Source organism: Fringilla coelebs, assembly GCF_963513975.1.
Source record: "Fringilla coelebs genome assembly, chromosome: 13".
In the NCBI taxonomy this organism is placed as follows: Eukaryota; Metazoa; Chordata; class Aves; order Passeriformes; family Fringillidae; genus Fringilla; species Fringilla coelebs.
The window spans coordinates 15,286,072-15,310,754 of NC_140039.1; the positions used below are offsets into that span (position 1 = coordinate 15,286,072).

At 44.1% G+C, this 24,683-nt stretch overlaps 1 protein-coding gene across 5 annotated transcripts in view; it reads right to left on the reverse strand.

Annotated features, from left to right (window-relative positions):
- The window catches only part of CADPS (calcium dependent secretion activator), a gene marked incomplete at both ends in the record, with an annotated part of 201,076 nt that overhangs the window by 68,769 nt on the left and 107,624 nt on the right, over positions 1 to 24,683 (reverse strand). For 4 of the 5 annotated variants that reach the window (XM_084214178.1, XM_084214177.1, XM_084214179.1 and 1 more), the window contains 3 exons: positions 194 to 295; positions 10,268 to 10,455; positions 15,565 to 15,701. In XM_084214178.1, the coding sequence (XP_084070304.1) occupies positions 194 to 295; positions 10,268 to 10,455; positions 15,565 to 15,701 (427 nt within the window). The remainder of the gene's footprint in view (positions 1 to 193; positions 296 to 10,267; positions 10,456 to 15,564; positions 15,702 to 24,683) is intronic. The other variant, XM_084214180.1, reaches the window with a different exon arrangement.

Sequence of the window (24,683 nt, forward strand, 5' to 3'; positions counted from 1 at the left end):
AATATCCTTTAAAGGATATATATTTAAAATCACATGGCAGCTATAAACATGCTTCACTGCCCTGTGTAGGTCTGTGTCACTTATGCAAAATTCCTGTGTGCATTCAAAACCTGCCTTTTGGCTTTGCTGCTTATAGGAGGGAGCTGTGAGGAAATCGTTCCTCTCGCATTCAGCCTGGGCTCTGTGCCTTTACCTGAAATGTGTGATCTGATTCTCCAGCAGCACCCGCAGCCGCTCCTTGATCTCTTCGAAACGCTCTTTCTCGTCCACGGTCACGGTTCCTATCCCGTCAGGCCTGCAGGAGAAATGCCACAATGACTCAGACTCCACCTCAGCACCCTGGGACCTCATGCCACAGCACAGTGTCCTTTCCAAAAGGACAGCAACTGTGAGAGCTGGGACAGAGGACGTGCCATGCTGACAGAGGGGTGGCTGCAGCAGCACCGCTGCCAAAGTATCAAAAAATGAACAAATAAACAAGTATCCTCTCTCACAGTGATGATCTGGATGTGGACAGCCCCCCATCCCCTTATTTTCATTACTAAAGAAGTTGGGGAAAGCAGATTTCCCTCAAAATACAGGTATATGCAGGGAGTACAACGCCAGCTCTCATGTCAGGATTGAGCCAGTTGCTGGCAAAATAGGGACTGAATTTCTCCAGAAAAATTCAGCTGTTAATTTAATACAATTCACTGTATAAAAGAATATCAATTACATATATATAAACAGAATATAAAATTATGCACTCTTTCCTAGCTGCTGAATCACCCCATTATAGAGGTTTCTTGAAGTGAACCATCTTCAATACACTCTGCCGAAATGTGCCTGAAGAGTGACATGCATTTTGCATTGGAAATGCAATGCCTCTTCAGTAGTTTAATTTTAATTTATAAAGATGAACACATTATGCAATTTGTCTCAAATTTTCTCAGACTACTTGATGCCCCTCTATTTGAGGAGTGCACAGGAGTGTGTTGTGAGACACCCAGGTCCTGCTGCCTTGGGGTATTTCTCACCTTTCACGGAGCACAGTGCACAGACAATCCCTGCTGAGGCTCTTCCTGGGGGCTGGATAATGCCCTGATCCCTGTGCTCTTCTGTCCTGTACCTCTGCTGGTGCCAACCCACCCAATCCCCTCCTTCTCCCCCACAGCCACATGGCAAACCCTGCCGTGCAGCAGCATCCCAGGCGAGAGGAGGGAGCGAGTCTGATCCACCCATCCACCAAAGGGATCAGCCAGGCACACAAGCATTGGCTCTGCTTCCATTGCTGCAGAGCAAAGTCTAAGGATTTGTGTACTCCTGGGCAACTCTGCTGGCACAGGCAACCTTGAGGTAATGTAAGACATCTTAAAATTGAACAAATGTTCTTACTTAAAGGCCTCCCCCAGTGTTCAGCTTAAGCTGCATAAATCCGCAGTACTAGACTGGTTTGGCTTTACAAAAGACTTGGCAAGGGATTACAAAGCTTCTAATGAACCTCCTGTCAGGGGTTAATTGGTTGGCTTTATTTTCCTCTTAAAAAATCAAAGGCCCTAAACTTAAAAAGAAAAAAAAAATCTATAAAAAAATTAAAATCTATAAAATCTGTGCAATCACTTCTCCTCGACCCTACATTTACTGAGCTCTTAATATCATAAATATGAACTCTGATATTCCAACACAGGTGAATAAACCATTAAAACATTTGGGAAGAGGAACTTGCAAACCGTAGATGATATTTACTGCAAAATTTTAAAGCTAAATATACATTAAATAAAACTTGCAGCATGGACACAGAAAAATACTTGAATACCAGGGCATGTATTTAAAGTTAAACAGCATTTCATCAGAATCTTTCTTTGATTATTTGCCAAATTCAGTTGTGTATTAAGGAAAAAAACAGGAAAAAAGATTTAGGCTGAAACTTGGATAAAATGTCTCAGTTGGGGAACACATTTCATAAACAATTTTGGAAGTATGGATCTGGTCTCATTAGTAACTAATTAGTACCAGTTATTTTGAAAAAATGAGCAAGCCACAAAAAACCTAAATTAGATATTGAACAAAAATTAATGTCTTAACATGCTTAATATAATTTATTCCAAAGTTCCATAAAATATTTAATATTCAGATAGAGATGTCCGTGCCTTTTGTGCTGCTGTGCACCTCACAGTGCCTGGTTTGCTCCCAGGCAGAGAGAGATAATTCAAGGCAGACCACAATAAATGCCATATATTAAGGTGCAGGGTTGAAGCCCTCATTTGACTTTTGGCATTTGGTCCTTGCCCTGTACCCACAACAGTGTCACTACGTTAATTGTATCAGCACTGACAAACGAGGGAGTAAAAGCTGCCTGCCCTGGCAGTGATTTGCTGTGGGACTGGAAACAGTCTGAAAATTGTGTCACCCTTTGCTAGGTCAATAACCTCCACTGGTGAGATGGAATGGCAGCATCTGACAGCTCGGGCTGGCTCGCAGCCCTCTCACATGAATCCCAACTTCTCACTGTGCTCAGAGCACTCACCATGCAACAACTCGTGGTGGACACCCAGCACGGGCTGACCTGACAGCAACAGGTGTGTCCTGGCTGGACAGTGGCAGCTCTGGAAGCATCACTGACCCACACAAAGACAAGGGGTGGGCTCTGGAGAGAAAACCTCTGGCCAAGGTGGCTTTTGCCCAAGTTACAACATCTGAAGGGATGCCAACCAAACCCCTAAGTCTCACACACACACACACACACACACACACACACACACAAGGAAAGCTTAATCCTTTGGTCATCCCCTTTCTTGTGAGCCAGCAGGAGGACACAAACCCAGTGGCTCTGGGTCCCTCCACGCTGGGTGTAAGCACAAGCCACTCTCATGTCTCATACAAACTTGAGACAATCCACAGGTCAGCTGTAGCCATTTTTGGAGCAGTGTGGATGTCTGGAAGGGCCTGCCAAGCGAGAGCCATCACCACGGCAAGGACTCCCTTTCTCACCCAGCTGTGGACTATATTGCATCTGACATGATGAGCATCTCTTGAATCTACCTTTCAGATTTTCGGCAAACCATTTTCTCACTGTCCTTCACAAAGTTGACATTTTCGGCAGCATGATAGGAAAGATGTCATGTCGGCTGCTTTTCAAGTTGTTGTCACAGTGGTTAGCACCAGTTCTGTCATCTTTGCTTTCCTCACAATCCCCCATCTTGAGCCATGTCACAAATAATAATACTTCCGATGTTTTTGTCAAATTTCAAATACTATAACCCAGTTGCACATCTTTGGATTTACTAGTTATGTTAATCTTTGTTGCTCATCTTCCCAGAAGCTGAAGCATTAGAAACTCATTAATTAGTGACAAATGCAGGATATAGATAGAACTGGAAAAACACTACCCAAAGCCTTCCACTTAATTTATTAGCTCGATAATTTTGAAACCTAATTAAATATTCAAGTCAAATATACTTTGAAAATATAATCTTTCTGAGGGAACATATTTATTTTCCCTTTTGCAAGAACACAAAGGGTATATAGCTTAGCATCACTTTAATTTAAGATTCACTTCTGTGCTCTAGACAATTTCGGTACACGGCTGATGGGGCTGAAAAAATCCCCAGGAGAAGCTCAAGCTGCACAGCTCATTCTGATGCTTACTGGCAATTTTGTTTTCAGCAAAGGTCTCCAGCTCAACTTTGATACTAGCTATTTGATCTAAATCTAATGTACAGAAGCATCAACTCCACCAGCGAGCAGCATCTCTCGAAGCTGCAGGAACTGGTGTTCTCACACAATCCACAACCACATCACTATTGCACTGAAGCAGTGATGAGAAGTGAGAGGAGAGCAAAAGGGGGGAACAGAAGTTTTGGATGTACATGGTATATACAAATGCATGAGGGACGAAATGGGTTTGGGTCTATGAATTCAGTTGGACAAACAACATTAATGTCTCCATCTGTGTGGAGACACAATTCCATCCAATTCTCTATAGCTCCTGCTCACGGGGACTTGAGGTGTACGGCAGAAGCTGAGGGCAGAGAGGGAAGCAGAAGGGCAAAAAAGGCAAGAAAAATAACTAACGAGATTTTTAATTATAAGTAAACAAGTTTCAGATCACTCCTTCTGCTGCAGATTCACTGTGTTGGCTCTAAACTAGTAAATTCCCACAGTAAATATTTCATATGAAAAGTTTTAAATGCCACTTTCCTAATCCCCCCATGTTTTTAAGTTTTAAACCACAAAAACAACAACATCAACAAAGCAGGTGGTGAAATTTAAAAAAAAGGGTTGCAATTTAAACAGCAAAAATGATAGTCCTTGTTTAGCTTAGATGGTTTGTGCAAATTCCGGGGTTAATTATAAATTATAATTAGGACCTGTGATCCTAAGGCCACTGCTTTATTCTACAAGTCCCGCCTCCCCCCATGCCCTTTTCTAATTATACCCGGTGCCCCCAGGGCTAGTTATGCTGCTAAAACAAATATATCAAAATGATTTTTTAACAAAGACTAATATATGAAGCAATAGCATGCATTTGTATGCAATTATAAATATACAGTATAGCTCCAGTGCGTTAATCTCTTTGACATAAGCCTCCATGAAATACCACGTCGGCTTCTAAATGAAAAGACATATCATCTTTTACACCTTTTATGTTTAACTTGTCTACACTTTTTTTTTTTTTTTAACTGGGGAAAATATTGCTTACACGTAGCAAACAGATCTTTGCACGCACTGTGAGCCCTGGCATGCAGAGCCAAGGGAAAAAAAACAATGTCAAAAACTGATGCAAATAATTTGATTTTTTAAGTAACAACTCAAATATAAAACACGTGCTGCCTTCAGCTCCCTTGCTGGTTGCCAGGTGCAGCACATATGAGCTATACAGTAAACATCGATGATTAGTGCCTTGGACGGCATGTGTCAGGAGAGGCTTTCGCAGGATCCTCGCGGGAGGAGTTGCCTGCACAGTCCCACCGGTTGCACGAGGACGGGCTCTGGGGATGTGGGCAGGATCACGGCTGCCTCTCACATCTCCCCCAGCAGACCAGACCTGAAAGAGCCCACCTGCCTACGTCGCTAGGAAAAAAGTGCATTCAGCAAACATCGATTTTCCCCACGTCCCCTTTCCTCCCGTACGGGAAATGTCGGTGAGAAGCCCTTTGTTCACCCCAGTGCTCCTGGGCGCTGCCCCAGCTGCCCGTGAGGTGCTGCTGAGCATGGGAACCCTTTAATCCCCCAACTCCTGCCTTCCCTTCGCTCGGGCTCTCCTCCACGCCGCAGCGCCGAGCCAAGTCACAGCTCATCGATTCTCGTGTGCCATCCGCACCCCTGACGCACTGCGCCGGGTGGTTTCTGAGCCCTGCCATCCCACACCCATTGTGATGAATTGTGTCAGCCTCCTGCACTGAGCTGGTGACCTGCTGGTGGCTGGCAACCCAGCATCCCATCCGACAGACAGTGGGAGCACCTGCTGTGTCACCGCGGGCTGAGCGCAGCGCTGGATGGGACACAGAGCTGGCGCCTCACGACAGGGTAGGGCATCACACCCTGCCAGACTGAACCTGCCTTACTGCAGCCAGGGCAGGGCATCTGAAGGAGAAACCAAACACACAGCTCTAGGGGAGCACACAAAGATATCGTGATAAAGTGTACTCACTGCTTAAGGGACAGAAATAATCCTGTATTTCTTTTGTTTCAACTAGCTGTATGGAAATCATTATGTGAAACAGACCAGATATGTAATACAATGGAGGAAATTGCAGGTATGCCACGTAGAATTTTCAGTTCCTGAAGGTTTATGACAACAGCATGTTTCTGCTGGGTTTACAGTTGTAAAAACAGTAATGAAAGCTAATGGTAGCCTTAGTCAATAAAAATGCTTTTGCTTGAAAACAAATTTGAGGCCATAAAATACAGTTTACAAAAGAAAGGCAAGTCACTTATATACCAAATTAATTAACACAGAGACTTGTGGCTGCTTGAACCCTAGGTAAATAGTCATTGAATGAATTGCAGAAGATTATGGTACTTGGTTGTTATTAGACTGGAGGGAATTCAGTCCAGCATCCTGATTTTGATAAACTCAGTCTGCTAATATTGAGCATACAAATGATCAATATTTAAGTCTGATTTTTAAAAGTTTAGGATTAACAAGCACAAAAAAAGTTTTTCATGTTGCTAACTTTAAAATTTAAAAATAATGCTATTCTATGCCTAAATAAAATAAAAAAAAAAAGCACAAGTGAAGCCAAGGCCATTCCTGAAAGCTGCTTCTTTGCAAGGGACAGGAGCCACTGCTCAAGATTTAAGCACTAACTTTAGACCTAGAAAAGCTGAGCTCAACTTTTTGTTGCACAATACTTCTCCCATGTGCAGACAGGGAAGAAGTGAGGCTCCTCTAACACATCACTTCTCTGTGTGTCAAACAACACTGGCAGTACTGCCACAGCCCTCCGACATGAGGACAGCGAAAACAGGGAGAGAGAAGGCAGGGAAAGATCTTGGTGGCCATGTAAACCCTTTCACAATTTTATTCCAAATCAAAAAGTCTTTTCAAAACCATTCCTGCTCTTGCCTTTGTTCTCTGGAGGACTATTGATAAAGAAAAGCAACATAGTGGTGGTAGCAAAAGCAAAGAGACATCAATAAACATATGACATGTGTTGTTGGATGTCTGGATAATTCTGTGCCTTCACAACCTGTCACCTGTGTAAATACATCAGAAATAACGTTTTTTCATAATAGGTCTTTGCAAAAGGCATCCTGTGATACCAAGCAGACAAAACTCCATTATCAACTAATGAGTGACCACAACAATTAAAAAGCATTGTGTGTGCCTCAGTCTCAATGAAGAGCAAGTACTTGAGGACAGTAGATCATGTGGATATTGCTCTTGCTAGTCCCTGTTTTCCTCACCCTGCACTTGCATAGTCAGGTGTCTCAGGAGGTGAAACTTAGGGCACGTAATTTACATTTAACTCTATTTCTACTTGTGAAAAAGATGAAATTAAAAGAAAAATTATGTGGGCTGTCACGCAAATAGCAGTGATTCACAATCTTGGTATGGAGAGATCACGTCAGGGCTCTGAATAAGATACATGAGTCCAAAGGAGAGGGGAGACCAAACTCTGACATGTAAGGCAACAGGGCTCCAAACTGTCCACAAAATCCCATTTTGACCACTTCACCTGCTGCAGCCACAGGGCCAGCCCCAAGCTGGAGCTGCATTTCCACCAGCAGCCTTCCTGCTCCCGTCCTGGCTGCGTGGCAGCGCTGCCGAGGCGGGGGCCGGACGGGCGAGGAGGCATCATCCCCACACTGACACCTGTCATCCTGTCAGCCCTGACCTTCAGGCTGTCCTCAGCATCCACAGCCTGCCTGCACTTCCCGCTGACTGCGAGCGACTGTTGTCTCGCTGCCTGACCTTATGCAAACACGATACAAACAGACAGCCCACCTCAGCTCCATCACTGTCTGCTGCTAATACAGGAGATTGATAGCCACATGAAATTATCTCCCTGCTCGACCTTCATTACTGGGTGGCATATTCTGTCTGACAGCCAACTTCATCCTGGGGAAAGCTAAACCACCCATTCAGGGGTGTTTACTGTCTAAAAGTGAAGGAACTCTTCTTTATGAGGAAAATCAACACTTTTTCAGATTCGATGGAAAAAGCAGCCTTTGTTAAACAAAAAAATGTCTTGTAACTCAGTCTTTCCCAGACCACTGTGCATCCCAACAACAAAGCAATACATGGCCACTCCAAGATGTTCTGTTGGGTGCTGTGCCGGGTCCTGGGGCAGGTCTGCCACCTTGACAACTTTTACACATAAAGTTTCAGCTCTGCTATGAGCTGTAATTTTCTGGGGAGAGCAGGGCCAGTCGTAAGGCAATGAGCAATGTATGGACACAGCAGGTGGGAGGGAGGGACAGAGCTAAAGCGAGCACGGCTTTACACACATCACAACTGCCAGTAAGGGCTGCATGGGTAAGTAGTGGCTTTCCATCGCTCTCTGCCAGCCAGCTCGCAAGTGCACGATGCATGTGGCCTCAACAGCTCTCTGAAAAGAAATCGTGACTCTTCCACTCAGATATTCAGATTGCTTAGAGTAGACATGGAGATAAGCAGTCGCGTTTTCCTCTGAGACCTCCTGTGGTCCCTTTCTGTGACCTTCTGGTAGCAAAAGCCAGACGCTGCACCCCGCAGACTCCATAGCAAACTGTTGGGTGTTAAGCAGAGCCTGCCCTTGGTGGGAACGCGCAATGCTGCAGCCTTGCAGCTCCCACACAGAACCTCCCGCAATCCCCAGGCAACAGAGAGACGGCACAGACCAAGAAGGAACATGAACCTTCAGCTTTCGGATGCGAAGTCAACTGTCAGCTGAAGACAACTAAGTCGCAGCAAGACACCTCATTCCTTTCTTGGAATATTTTAAATTAGCGACTGGAAAAGCCCATCCGTGGCCAAATTGCCCCTCTGACAGTGCCCAACGGGTCCTCACACAGTGCAGCAGCCACACACAGCCCTGGACAGCTGAACAGCAGGGGACTGGCTTGAAAGCATGACATTTTCCTGAGCCCAAAACTCTCCAGCCCCATGAAGAGGGAATGGGAGGCTGTCACCTTGGTCCATACCATCAGACACCTCCTGCCACCAACCCTGATGAAGAGAAAGCTTCAGCCCTGGCTGTGCTGGACCCTGTGCAGAGGTACATGGGGTAGCTGTGATGAGCATCCCATATTCTCTGTTATGGGCCAGATGGGGTTCGAGCCAAGCCCTGTTCCCAAACCAGCTGTCTGCTGAGTCCTGCCTAGGACAAAGGGCAATGGGGCAGCCACTTTCACTGGCCGGTCCCATCCCCTGAACACCATGTGAGCCATCTTCTAAACACGCACCTAAAAACCTCAGTCTCTGATCCCCTGTGGGACTTGGGCGCCCAAATGCTATCCAGCTCCCAGGAGAGCGTGGGACCTGAATGCTGGAGTCAGGTCTCCCTGAGCTGTGGGGGTGCAGCTGCCCAGTGTGCCCAGTGACTGAGGAGCCCTCTGCAACACACTCCTGTGCACTGCACACTTTTGCTTACCTTTTCGGCTCTGGATTCGGCTGGGTTTTGGGCTCCTTCTTTTTTTTGGACTCCTTTTTGGAATCCTTTTTTGTCTCCGTTTCAGCGGCAGAGGCTTTGCCCCCCTCACCGTCTGCACTTGGCTGTGACCCACCAAGTAATTCTGCCATGAGTTGGCTTGGGGGAATGATTGAAATGTGGGGGGCAAGGCCAGCAGTAAAAGTGAAAGAAATAAGAAGAAAGCATGAAAAACCTCAAAATAAAACAAAAGGAAATTAAGCTGAAAGGAAACAACTGAAATCATATAACAATTGGCAAAGAAAGAACGAATGAGCAACGGAAAGTCAGAACTAAAAAAGAAACTAAGGAAGCAAAACTTGGTTTCCATGACAAGATGCATGAAAGTAACTGCAAAAGCAAGCGGCAGCCTTGCAATGTGAAACCTGGGCAATGTGTGTCGTAATTCAGGGTGGTATTTACCAGAGGTATATGAAAACACCTAATTATTTTATAATATTCAGCATATGTAAGATACAAAGTGATATTTCAAAGTATACAATAAAAATTAACAGAAAAAAAAAGCAGAAAAAGAAGCTGCAATAGATTGTACAGCTGTCAACAAAATAAATGGAGAGGGGGGAAAACACAGCTCCAGTTCCTCCCATCAAAGGTTTGTCACATTTGAGAGAAAGGAACTGTCTTCTTCTGAATCTGAAATTGCTTTGTAACAGAGCAAGATAAAATTTCCAGTTATGTCTAAGCAATTTCTGAACTGATGTCACGTGGTCTTTAAATGAGCCATGGGTGCCCAAGGGCTTAAAGCCCTTCTGAGCACTGAAGTTTGATACTGCTGAAAATTTCACTGCTCCAACTTGTCAGATCTCTCGCACAGCAATTAAATCAGCACAGTGTATCATTTACTTCTATTTATTCAACCCGTGACAGTCACAGGGACTGCAACTGTATCTTGTTCAGAACTACATCTTAGCAAGTGCCTGGGCAAGTAAGTTAAAAACCTTCATTTCTGGATCCTCTATGTGCATTTTTACTGCTTACATTAAACAAGCAATGAAACAAACAAACAAACCGACTATGCCACTAGAAGTGCTGCTGCCAAACATCCACTGTGAAAACAAATTGGGGACTGTTGTGCATTATCCAAGGAAACCTGTATTTGACAAAGTCATCTCTTGTTGGCAGGGCACTGCTAGCCAAGAAGAATTCCTTACCTGTTGCCATGAACATGTGATGCACAAAAGGCAAAGCTGTAGTGAAGTAAGGTGGGGTCAATCATAGCTCCGTTTTCTGCGCGCTCTAGCAAATCTCTGAGGTAGCAGAGATGTCTGTGACAGCCTCTCACTCCATTACGTGCACAATACTCATCTAGCACAAAGACCTGGCCAGGACTAAACCAGCCCTGTTTAGAAATAAAGAGACTTGATTTTAAATATAAGTTATTAAATACAAAGGCTATCACACTTGGAGGTGTAGTGGTCAACTGTTCTAATAAAAAGAAATACAAACCTAAGGCTACATTAAGGAAAAAGGAGAGAGGTCACTCAAACAATACAGTCTGCACATCGTCACTCAAACATAGCATATACTTAGTGAGTGCAACCATTAACAAAAACATGTAATGCTACCATTAAAGGGAACTGTCATTTAAAATGCTGAAAAGTTAGGCCAGTTCATGTCAGTGCCTAGCAAAAAAATACAAAGCAAGAAAAAGACACCTTTAAGAGATGACAAGGTTTGGTTATTTAAACAGCGTGAAACGATAGTCTCATTCTGGGGATGGGATTGTACATTTGGCCGGGAGCAGGAAGATTCATCTGGGGGAAGATGACAGAGGGTTACACTGAAAAATGACTTCTCTTGCATCTGGCAGGTAGGAATGTCCTGCAGATGGAGAAAGGCAATTCTGCATTATCAGGAAGGGACGTTTCCCATTGTCCTTATTGTGTGCTGCTGGCGACACGCGCTGACATCGCCCAGCTCCTTGGCACAGAAACAAGGGGAGCTCTGCTGAAGAGCAGGATTCCTTTACACATCCAGGAAGCTCAGACCATTTCTTTGTATCACCCTGAGGGGCTGGTGACACAAGGCTTGTGGTGACACGTCCAGACTCCCAAGGAGGATGCCCTTCCCTGCAAGGGGATGGCTCTGGTGAAGGTCCTGGGACAGCCGAAGTGGAGCGTGCCTCTGCCTTCAGGAGAGGGGCTAACGAGAACAAGAATAATCTCGTAGATTGCTTTTCAAACGCTGCAAAATCGTCAATATTTACATGGAAATTTGGGTGCTAAACAATTGCTAAGACGCAGCTCTGGAATGCATCAAGCTGCAAAATCTTTCATCGTTTAATTGAAAAGTTCCTGCAGCGGGCGGGAGAGTAGTTGAGGCAGAGCACTGCCCCTATAGGCAACTTCTTTGCCACCCCATCTGTTACCCCAAATGCTACATCTTAGAAACAACACTGCTGTGAAAGATTAAAATATATTTTCTACCACTCAGATGACACCAAATCTTTTCTAGATGCCAAAATAGCTGCTTTGAAAAGAGTTGAAGAAATATCAATTAAGAGCTCAAAGACATAGAGAAGGATTTGCTCATCCTTATTGGGCCAACTCCAAAACAGATTGAGAAAAGAATTAAAATAATGAGGGGAAAATGATAGATATAGGGAGTAGCTACAGTGCTGGGATCACTAGAAGTGCACATTTCAAAATGAAGACACAGAACAATGCAGATGGGACAGCCCTCTGGAAGGCTATTTTTTGGGAGGGGTATATTTGCCTTCACCACTTTTGATGGTATTTTTGTCTGCTTTTTGGTTGGTGGTATTATTTATGCTTGATTCTGGAGTTCTTTATGTTGCCTGTTTGTTACATCCTTAGACCATCTCTTGTCTCTCGTCATGTCTTTGGTGATCAGGCATGGTAAAAATATGGAAATGCCATGATTGCTCTCCTTTTGGATAGAGGGGTAGAAGTGCAGCTGAAATCGTTATATTCACCTAGTACAAAGAAAGAACTCATTTCTCCCTATGGGGTGAAATCTTGGCTCTTCTGACAGTGATGGGAAGGCTGGCACTGATTTCACTGGAGTCAAGTATCAGAGTCTGAGGCAAAGGAAGCAGAGGCTGAACCCAGCGATCTGGAGCATGCCACATTGCTCCCCTGAGCTGGGGTCTGCGATGTTCTCAGGAGAACAGAAGGGATGATGGTAAACACCCATAATCGCTGCCATGTTGCCATGAGGGGAAGCAGGAGCAGAGATCAGAGGTTCAGTGATGAGCCCTGGACCTCATGAGAGCACAGGCAGCAGATCCAGAGCCCCAGGAGGACCAGGAGGTCTTCCCTTGCATGGCAGAGGTAGGAAATAAAACACTTGCTGCTGAATAGGGATCCATGGAGCAAGTAAATGCTGCTCCCCACAGCCCCAGTAAAACCCCCAAGGTTTGATGAAAAGCAGTATTCAAACAGATCCCCAACATCTTCAGGCAGATCCTGGCTCTTGATGAAGAGTTGCCTGGCCCAACAAGCTGACACCCAGCCAGCCTGGCAAACGCAGCTGCCAGCACAGGGGGTGTCTGTCCCCAGTGCAGACAGGTGCAGCTCAGCGTGGCCTCACAGACTGTCTCCAATGACACGAGGAAACCTGGAGGGGACAATGGAGAAAGGGCACAGAGCACAGGAACTCCACTGACTCTGCTCAGCAGGCTGAACTGCACCGATAAGGAGATATGTCCCAGGCACCAGCAGGGAATGCCAGGGGAGCTCTGGAGCTGGGAAAAACAAGGCTTGGTCAGGGCTCGTGACACGTAGGCCAGTTGTCTAAAGGCAAATGCAACTTTTGAGAAAACCAGAGTTTGTGAGGGAAATTACACATTTCAGTAGCTGAATTTTCATATTTATCATGGGAAATTGAAGAGAAGTTTATCTTGGTGGCCTGCTTCATGGATCTCTTAACCTGACTCCCTCACATCATCTCAGTTAGGCTGGGTACTCTGAAGATCTTCCCGTGATACGTGCTGTGCTGTATAATACAAATTATACGAATGCTGACACATCATGGGCAATACAGCTCCAGCAGAGAGATGGCTGTGTGAGCTGGATGCTGGCAGTGGGTAGGGAAGTCTTGGGAGGAGTTGTAGGGCAGTGTCAGAAACAACACACATGTCCAAGTGAAAAGAATGAAGACCCACGCATGTGGTAGGGTCCAGACTAAGCTGGAACAGCTAAATACTCTTCTCAGAAGTCCAGGAAATCCTCTGAGTGTGACTGTATTATCAATTTGAGGATGATGGGCAAGACCCCTGTGCAAGCTCTGCAGAAAGCGTTCTTCCCCCTCCCCAGCACAGAGCTTTTTGCCAGTAAACATCACTTCTGCCATGGCTGGGATGAGTCAGCCAGGCTGTTTGTTTTCCTAGGGATGCCTGGCTCAGCCCGCGACTGGGCTCACAATTGTGTTGTTTAACCTGGTTCTACAGAAAGGAAGCAATGCTGACTTATCCACTGTGCCAGGGTAAGGCTTCCCTGGCACCTCCATGTCCATGTTTGAAATGACAAGAGGTGTGACGAGACAAAACTCTGTGGGACCTTGCACGGAATGTCCTGTAGGGAGTAAGAATTGCCCAGTGGCACACAGTGGACAGAGCAGGCTTACCACGGGCTCACTGCTCCTCCAGCCAACTCAGCACAGGGCTATCACCAACATCCCAAAGACACAGCAAGAATAGTGGGAGCTCTTTGCAGTTTTTGAGGGCACTCTCTTTTTACACCATAATCAGGACAAAAACATGGCAAAGTAAGTCAAGAAGCACGTGAAACCAAGCGTAGGTGAACACAGGCCATTATTCTGTTCCTTACAACACTGCAATGGGTGATTTGAAAGAAGATGGTTAATTGGTGATGCTTCACTCTGAAGAGGATGAGTCTTGGTGCTGAGGGGAGCTCCACCGCTCTGGTAGCTTCTAGCAAGGGCCTAAACATCTCCATAACAAGCAGAAGTGCGGCTGGTGGGTTTCTTGAAGAAAAACATTGTTAATCATTTTCAGTGATGGCCTCTCACCTCTCCATGAGTTTAGTTCAACGGCCACAGCTTTCTCACCAGGCCCAAGACTGCACAGAGACAAACCAGCAGCAAGCCAACCTCTCAGACATGCATGGATGGGGATGGTCTTCCTAGGGTCAGCCATGCGTGGGGAGCAGAAGCTGCATGCCAAAGTCACTGCCTGCCAGAGCAAGGACCTTGATGGAACCAGTGAGGAACCTGCTGCAGGTCTGACAATGCTCCCACCAAGCCTACTTGTACCACTTGGGTATCTGCAGGTAAACTGCAGCCTTCCCCCACCCCATCCTTACCTCAGGGGTTGTCCACAACTGTTCCTCCTAGCCCTGCCTCTCCTTAGGAAGGTGACAATTCATAACTGCTAGTGGCATTTCCTGGACCTCAGTCCTTCAGAGGAGATTGGCCCTTGTGTGTGGTACAAGGAGCAGGGCAGTGAAAGGAGCATCATGGTGGAGTGGGACACGGAGGGCAGGATTTGGGACTGACAGCCTCCTTGCCAACTGCTCAGCTGTGTTCCCAGGCTGCTGCTTTTAACAGCAAGGCACTCAGGAGCTCCAGGGACTGCACAGCTGGCAAAGGCTCTCGGCACTGCATGCTCTTTCTCCTGAAGGAGCCCACCATGACACCCCAGTGCCACCCTGTGCAACAGTGGGAGGGCAGCAGGTCAGAATCTGTTCCATGCCATGTTCAGGACATGTCCTCTGTTTCAGGACGCTCCAGAAAGGATTCATCCTGTTGTTTTCCCAAAAACTAAGAGCCTCTTCATCCTCCTCACTGAAACTGCTAAAAATTAATTGCTCATTGGTTATTTGTTATTTCAGCCCTTATAGTACATAAGAGCCCCCAAGCACTGCACCCCAGCCAAAGGCTACAAGCTCTTCTGGAACATCTCAGTGCCACTGTCCTACAGTGGGCAAAGAGCTGCAACTGCTGCTCATGGGAATACTCAGGATGGGCATGCAACTACGTGAGCACGGACAGACTGCAGCAGCACTGCAGTTATCCACACAGTCCCATCTGTTACCTGCTTGGGACCCCTGCTCATAAAGAGACACAAAGCTGGGCCACAGTTATTCCCGGTGGGACTCCATTGACATGGGAGGTGGTACCAGACAGTCATCTTTTCCCTGTTCTTTCATCCAGAAGACTCTGGAAGGCAGTGCAGGAGGCTGCAAAACACTGCTCTCTACTTCACATTCCCACACTGGAGTTTCTCTTTGCAGGAAGAAACATTTTAAACATTGCAAACAGAAATGATAAAGACAGTGCGACTGGAGAAGAACAGCAGTCAGTTCACTGCAGGCAGCCTCTCAAAAGAAAATACCTCTGGGCCAAATTCAAACCTGGTGTAAACAGAAGTCAATCTTCCAGCAACAGGGGGATTAGCCCCCAGTCGCACTAGCTTTGACTTTGCTGCTTGATGTTTATATCACTAGAGACCAAAGAATATACTTGCCAGACAAGAATAGGAATCATTAAGTCTGTGGTCCAAAGTGAGGCGCTGAACCATCTCAAAGAGTGAAGCGTGGTCAAAGTTACAGGGATTGGAAGAGATAAATTCATCCATGCCATGCTTTTGAGCTCTATCTGCATCTGTTCATTTATACATATAGAGAAAGACACCATTTAGAGAGATATAAGACATTTTAGTTGACAAACATAACAGAAAAAAATATACAGTATGAAGCATGAAAGCCAAGTATCTCCTCTTCCCTCCATTGCCATTAAGTTTTCTCTTTGCAGGCTATACAGTACACTTCACCTCCCATTGTCAACTTGCATCAGTTATGGACTATATTATTGTATCTAGGCAAAAGATTTTAGAATTAACATCTTGTCAACTGCTCATTATAGTGCATTTATTCTGTACTTAAAACCAGAACACAAACGTACGAATTCACTCTGCATCTTACAATAGGCTATGAGTTAACAGAATTTTGGCTCACATAAGTAAATTAGCTCCTATTTAGATAGTTGTGGTTAATTGTAATAGATTCTGCCATTCTAATGAAGTTACGGCTTTTTTCCTCTACATTTACTAGGTTTTCTAGGTATCACACCAGTTATGTTGTTCTTTCTCCAAATGCCAATGTTTGTCTTCCCCACGGCAATTTTTTTTTCCTAACAGCAACTTTAAATGCTACCTCACTGAAATAAAAAGATGCTCTTTTAAGCATTGCTAAGAAGTTAAATTGATATGTAGTTTGTTGTCACAGAGGCAGTAACCCGACAGTGCGTCGGAGCTGCCAGTCATCCCGATGGAGAGACTGAATTTCCTCTGCCTAGATTACAAGCTGCCATTTTTGGGTGAATTAACAGCCTCAACGTATTCACACTTCTCTGCTTTGGGTGACGTTTATGGGCACTAACTCCTAGGGGCTAATTAATTAATCTCAACATGGTTAACTAAACTACACCGAATTCAGCAGTTGAAATGAAGCCTCCAAGCCAGCCTGGGTGCGGCCAGCCAGGACCCCGCTGGGAGCAGGTTTTGTTCTAGCAGCCGCTGGGGAATTAAAGGACACCTTTCACTTGGTTTTGTCTGTGCTCAGCTTCCTACTATATGGGTTCTTGCCAAATCCTCGACAAAGAAAATAGGATTTAAATCCTTCCCCTGTTTATAGCCTCCTAGGGGAACTGGGTGGCCTTGAAACAATGTGGCTGAAAGGACACAAAAATGCAGTTTTCCGCAGCAGGAGTATATGGTAACTGTATTTGTTTTAAAACAAAATCCCTCTTTACCAGAAAAAAAAACCACCCCAAAAATCCTTAATTAAAAAGAAAAAAAAAGTTTAAAATGAGAGTGAGAATGTTCCTTTATATATGTTTTTCTATTCAATATTTAACTGTGAAGGATGGCATGTCTTTCCAAATACCTTGTGTCAGTGCTCTCACATATTAATGATCATTGGTAGAAATCTTTACATTTTCTGTATAGTCTGTCATTATCTATATACAAACTGTATAAATAACATCACTCACTGGAAAGAAATCAGACAAATTGAAACATGTAACATTTCAATTAGCTGCTAGCAATACTTAATTCAGCTGTAGCTGGCAATTTTCCTCACTAGAACCCCACTGAATAAACACTGATGTTGTTCCTTCAGAGGATTAATCTTTGAGGGTCTGCTCCCCTCAAAAATTGTGTTGGGGTCCTGCTGACCCCTAACCCTGCCTCCCACCGGGGACCCAAACCCTTCCCTCTCCCTGCTGCGCATTCAGCACCAGCACACAAGCAGCTGCTGATGGTGCTGTGTGAGTGGCAGCACAAGGGCTGGCTCAGGGGATGGGAACAACCTCCCTGGGGAGCACATCACCTCCATGGCACCTCTGCAGCCTCCCTGGGCACGGGATGTGAAGCCCACCCAGCCCTGTGGCCTGCAGCACAGACTGGCTCCTGTCTGTTTTGACAGCTTTCTGCCCCATTGTCTCTGTCCCTTTGGGCCAAGATGGATTTGATTGCATTCACTCCCAAAGAGTTCGGCTGTGCTGTTTTCATTCCATCCCTGGTGCCCGGAAAATGTTTTAGCAGCTATTATCAGACTATTTTTAATGGCTTGCTGCTCTGCCCGGCTCCTCGGAGTTGACTGCAAGCTGACAAATTGGCTGGAGGCCTTCATTTGCCAGTTTTGCTCAGAGATTTTATTACTTTTCAATTAGGAGCCCTGATACACTGTCAATCCTCCTGCTCAGCCAACGAGGCTCTGAGAGCTGAGTAAATCAGCTGGAAATTGGAAGAGTCCTCTAGCCCTTTAGCTGGTGAACCTTTTTGAGCATATGTGCTAGAAAGCATGTTTGAAATGAGTATTTTTTATTCCAGACTAATAAGCTTTTTCCCATATTACTTTCTCTAAGCAAGGTGGGCACAGAGCAGACCTTCTGCTGGTGGGAACTGACTGAAGCGCCGCTGGCTTCCACAGAGCTGAGGGTCTGGCTGGGCTTTTTACAATCACCCTGCCCAAGGCAGGGGCACAGACAGTTCCCTGATAAGCGTGAGAACAGACACAGTGATTAAATGTCCTTCACAACTGGCCATAATCAGGGGCAATTTTACTTTCACTAAACACTTTGAAGCCACATCTTCCGTTGGGTGCCTGCTCGAAAGCCCATTTGCCCCAAATCTCTCCTCATCAGAACAACCACATGAAGAGAGAGACATCAGACGTGGCACTGTGTGAGCTCAAGTGACCAGAAAAGCATTATGCACATGACTTCTGCTCAGTCAGTGATTTAAAATGTGGATTTCTGCCATGGGAAGGAGGATGAGCAGCGGCAGCTCTCCCTGCACAGCCCAGCGCCGCAGCTCTTGCGTGGCCAAACCATTTTGCACCAGCAGAGATGTGGGGCTGGGTGGGTGCACACCACCCACCCAGGGGATACAGCTGTCGGGATGGGAACTGGAGATGTCTGTGGAGAATGGTAATACAAATGTGTATTTCTTTTAAATGGAATATCAGCTCTGGGTCAGATGCTTCATTGGTCCAAAATTCTTAAAAATAATAAGGAACAGGTTAAAGAAGTCAATCCTATACTAAACTCACCTTCCCTTAATTATTTTAAATAAACATCCAACACACTTTGCAATTATTTTTGCATTTTGATTTTTCCAGTGGGCTCACTTTTAAAAATGAAATTCATTAAACAAATTATACCAAAACCATTAAACTTTGTAGGCAATACAAAAAGAAAAGAACAGATCTAAATATATTATTACTCTGCTTCAGATAAATATCTGCAATTTACAATAATGCCAACATCTGCATATGAAATAAGTTTTATGCATAATCCACCTTCATTCAGAATGGCCTATATAGTTTGAATGTGCTTTTAGAGTACAAAATGAGAATTGCTAATATTCACACCCAAACTGTACAGCCAGTCTTTAAGTACTTTAAATTAATTGTTTCAGTCAAATACAACTGCTTTTTTGACCTTGCTCTGTTATTCTAGCTAAAAAGGAAGGAGAAACCAAAGAAAGAAAGTTATATGATGCTCCAGTAATTTGCAATCCCTTCCCAAGGTGCCGTGCCAAGCTCGCTGGTGTTTCTTTGTTCGGGGCCCCAGCTGAAATGCTGCTGCAGGCCCACAAAAGTTATCTTACATATTTAGACAAGCTGCACACAACTGCAGCTGAAAGGTGTTCGATGGTGGTCTCAGGAGGGAGGCTGCCAGTGGAGGGACATGGCCAGCACAGGCTCCACAAACCTTTCTTCTGCAAAACTGCAGACTCTGGCCTTTTATATAACATTTGGTCCCCTGCATTACTGCCTTTTTTTAATACTGCTGGGCTTATTTTGTTCATTTTTATCCAGTTTGAATTTTATGCTGCTTCCATTAACTGGACCCCTGTCATACACACCCTCCCTACATGTGTTTGAAATCAGAATCTTAAAAATCTGCCAATGTCAGGAACACAAAGATTTCACAGTAACAAGAATCAAGGAAACCAAAGGACTGTCTCACTTTTCGGTTGTCTGAGGGCTGTATTTCTCTTTATCTATCTGTTATTTAAAAAGGAAGAGACAAACCAGTCAAATCTCTCATTCTTTTTTTTTTTCCTTAAATGTATTTCCCTGCTCTCTGCATTTCTTTTGCTCCAGCAATAATTTTGGCAGATTTTGCTTTGAGAGCAGTGAAGTTAATAGCGGGGGACAAGCTCCATAAAAGAATTCTTGTTATAAAAGGCTTTAGGTAGCCATTTTATTTTAAGAATTTCTTACTCCAGATTTGTTTCTTTTCATAAATGAGTGACTTTGTTTTAGTACCAAAGGCAACTGAAAATCTAGTAAATTTTACAACACATTTCCCTGTTGCAAGAAAATAAAAATCCACCAAACAAACAAAAACCCAAACAACTGTAAATTAAAAGGTGACTTTGTATCTTACTCATCTGGAAAATGTGTGCTTGTCATATCTGCTTGACATTACAAGAATGAAGATGTGGTTTGGACAGTAACAAACAATGACACTAGTCAACCTCATCAGGAGACATGAAATAAAGGAATGACAATGATTGATGGCAGCTATTCATTTACAGATATTTCTAGAAAAGTCTCTGCTGGCCTGGCTGGGCAAAGTGGGAGAACTTTTCCAGCCTGGCCAGCAATGCACCAGGGCAGGTGGCTCATGGAGTGCCCACTGCAACCCACTGCCTGCCTGAGGGGCAGCGGGGTCCCCCCCTGCCCACCGACACGTTTGGGCTGTGACTTGTTAAAGAAATACCCAAGGAAGTGCCTGAAAACCCTGTTTTGTTTGCCTGTGTGGAGCAAGAGACTTCACTGATGTTCTGGAGGGGGAAACACTGAATCCCTGTACCTGGATTAAAATGCCAGGTGGATTGTGAGTGAGCTGCTGGCAATGCTAGCTGCTGGCTTGCCACATCCCCTCCTCGCTGTGCACTGGGGCACTGCTGCCTCTGAGAAGTGATGTGTGTGTGCTCTGGGCTCTGCCAGCCTGCTCCCCAAACCTGCTCCCCAAACCTGCTCCCCAAACCTGCTCCCCCAAACCTGCTCCCTGTGCGGAGCTGCGGCTGCTTCAGGAGCCTCAATTTGCTTCTCAGCTGCAGAGCCAAGAGCTCTTTTTTCTCCCCTTCATATTATTGCATGTTAGAAGACAGGTTTAAATATAATGGGCTGTTTATTCCTGTGGCTTATGGCTTTTTCCCTGCTGCAAACAAATTCTTTTCTGCTTCAGTTAGAATTTTAATAAATTGTTATGAATGCTCCTGTAAATCACCAGACACACCAGGCACTGAATTGCAATCTAAGTTGTCTAAGGATTGGCAGTTAGATGAATAAGAATTTGTAGTATGCACTTACATAATTCCTTGTGTGGCAAGTTAAAAACACAGTTTTAGAGCAGCTATTTATAATATAAAACACTGTTTCACAGCATCTTTATAACTACTTAAAAATATTTTGAATTGGATGGCTGCAGAAACCTGTGAATTTGTATTTCATAAGTTAGAGTTCCAGGCTTCTTAAAGAATGTAGAAGAGATTTACAGGCTAGTTTTAAAATCATGCAGGTTATGTGAGACTGATTTAACATTTTAATTCTGCATTCCTGCAATGAAGCATCTGCAAGTTGACAATACAGAAGACACAGCAGCGTTCTCATGATATCTTTAACTATCTAAAAAAGTAAAGCAATTAAAGCACAAAACTAATAATCTAATAAGATAGCGATGCATTGTAGTGCAAATACATGTAATGTTGCCAAACCCAGGTTCATTCATTCGTTCATTCATTCACTCTTTCTTTCTTTCTTTCAAAGTGGCAAAAATCTGTATTTCATTGAAATTAAACTTTTGTGGGTTAGTTTTTTTGGTTTTTTTTTGTAGTAAAGTCTGATAAGAATTCTCTTTGGAAATCCAAACATTTAAAAAACAAAATAAAGAAAGAAAAAAGAAAGTGTCTGCTGAGAAGGAATTCTGCCTGCTACCCAGGGGAATATTTGTACACACACGCACATACTCACACACAGGAAAAAAGAAGAAAAAAGAAATAAAAGGAGGAGGAAGGAAAAAAGGAGTCTTGTTGATGGCCAAGAGGGATGACACCGCCTGTTCCTTCTCATAATTGCATTCAGATACTCCAAATACATATTTGCCAGCTCTCATGACCCACTGATGCTATTCCCTCCTAAGGAAAGCAGGCACTCACCAGATATTACAGAAGATTTTAACAGCAATAAAGGATTTGTACTGGGTGTGTTTAGGACCGAGCAAACTAAGGAGAAGCTCTCTAATAGCACAGGTCTGGGCTTTTATCTTTTGGAAAGTAGGTATACCAGTGGGAAAAAGTAAAATAGTAATTCCCCTGGCTTATTTTTTGACTAGCACGGCTTTGATTGGTGACTGAGACCCATGCTAAAACAATAATTTATGATAATTTGGGCAAACAGCAGCATCCCTCCATGAAAAATGCATTTAAGTCAGAGCAGGCCAGCATCTCCAAATGCAGGGTGACCCAGAGAGCTGCCACTTGCTGCTGAAATCATTCCCTGCCGAGTTAACGGGAGAGGAGCTAATCAAACCTCGATGATTCAGGGCTCTTTTCACAGGGCATGTGTGGAGGGGTTTCTGGGGGCCTCCTCTGGAGTCCTGCACCTTCTCAGGGTCTCCTGGGGTCTCCTGCCCTACCTTTCTATGCTTTGAGGTGTCCATGGTTAGCCCTGCACTCTGGTGCGCTGCACCAAGCTAATCATCGGCACGGAGAGAAAGGATATTGTCAGAGTGCAAAATGATCTGTTTTCAGGCAGGAAGCAGTCAACTAGATGTAATTTCCATGAAACAAAAGAAGGTATTATTTACAGTTTCATTGTGATGTTAATTACTATTTACATCTTGGAATGAAAAATAGAAATGTTAATGATTGGCTTTACTAAGAGGATCACTTGATGCCAATGTGAAAGCCAGGGAGAGAAGGCAATTATGCAAACATCACATGCATCCCAATTTCAGTATGGAAACTTACATTTCAAATCTCAATTCAGGAAAATAACATGGAAAGTTTGTACTACAAAATCTAAACATGAGAAAGATTTAAGAGAAAAAAAAAAAGCACATTGCATATGTCAGATAATCTAGTCTGATTATCTGAGCTGTGCTAGCTACAGGGAAGCACTTACCCTTGAGTCCAGCTAGAAGTTAGCAGGGTAAGAAGGAACAAACCAGAATAACATAAAGACTAGCAACAAGGCTCAGGAAAGCAGACAGGAGCCCTAACCTAGCAGCTAAATATTTGGGTTCAAGCAAAGAATGAAAAAGAAACTTAAAGAAAATCAAACCAACCAAAAAGAAAACCACTTATAGCTGAAAATTTCTCAAGCAGCTCAATAAACCTCGCTACTTATTATGGGGGAACAAATCATCACAAATTCTCAAAACATCCAACTCATTGTATATGGTGTGATTAACAGTTATTAAATATAAACAGACATTACAAACTAAATATAACCACAAATGATACGTAAAACAAGCACAGACCAATCTTTCATGTTAAAAAAAAAGGGGTTTCAAGAAAAAAAAAGAGAACGTTGAGCACGTTTGGGAATTTTCTTTGATACGTCACTAACACAGAACAAAGATTGGTGCTTTCAGACAAGTGACCACTTTTATGAAGCTTAAATATTGCCAAAAGGTGTAATATGTATTGGCAGCATTATTGACTATGATACTGTGAATGATTTCAACAGGAAACAAGAACGGTTTGGGGTTTTTTTCTTTTATAATGCGAACACTGGAGAAAAGCACAGCTTTGTGTAAATGGAGTTTTTCTTTGAAATTGTAGCAAAACAAAAGAAGCAAAACTTTTCACTCTAACAGGTATTGTTCACCCACGTAAAAGGAATTGTAAGTCATACAAAAATTAATGAATAGCAGGATCTATTTTTTCAGTACTTAAATTGCAAATAAAATAAACTCCACCCTGGTTCGGAGCTGTCTGTTTACTTTTAAGTCAAGTGCTGCCATCGAACTGTGGATGAGAATTTGAGCGCTGCTCAAACTTTATATTTACTGAGTCAAAAGAGGTGGGAGCCAAATGGAATTTACTATTTCTCCCAAGTTTCCCAAACAGCAAGATATGTGCTTCCCAAGTTTCTGTGCAACAGACAGCTCCATGCCAGGCACGGAGGGCTGGATTTTCTGTGCGTGTGCATGCATGCGCATGAGCCGTCTCGGACTGCTACGACATGGAAGCTGTAACAACAGTTACTCGTCAAATGGCTTAACATTTACTTCTTTGCACATCCTCATTCACCATAGCCTCTAATAAGCACAAAGAAAATAAAAATATGACAGGTATAGAGATAAACGTATAAGAATAAAATGTCTCACAGAAGTCCTTACCTTTCCGCAGGCAAACATAAAAAAGCAAAACCCAAACCCCAAACCATAACACCCAAGCCAAATACAAAACCAATAACAAACCTAGACCCTTTTAAAAATGCAATACTTGGTATGTTCGGATTTCAAGACTGAAGGAGCTGAGATACGTATTTGTGCATTTAGCACTCCCTTTATGTGGCATGTATGACTCACTGTTGCTTGGGATCATTTAACTGCTGTGCCCTATGACTTTTGCAATGAGCACTGCCATGTATACATGCTGAAATATGAAAAATGAGCAGCCTTTCCTGCTGAGATGAAGGTGTTTTATGGCGTGCTGCCCTTGTCCTCTTGTAGGATGTGCACAAAGACCTGTCGGAGGGATCTAGATCAAAAGGGGGGAGGACGAAGGAAAACCAAGGACAAAACACACTAGCCCAGAAGATGCTCAAGTATTAAGCCATCACACTGATGGACTGATGAGCCAACTAGTCTCTCTCTCAGGCTTTGGCACAACACATCCAGGAGGGTTTCTGAGTTCTTGCAGCAAAAAGGGGAGACTGACACTGTGCAACTTACAGAAAAATACATTGTGGATGGATAGAGGGTGGCGGTGTTATAAAAAGCAAAATGATCCAGATTTGGAGCTGGTATTGGCATCAGAACAAGTGAGAGAAACTGAGGTCAGATCCTGACTCCCTCAAATGCCCTGGAGGGCCCAGGGGGTGCAATCTTGGCTGT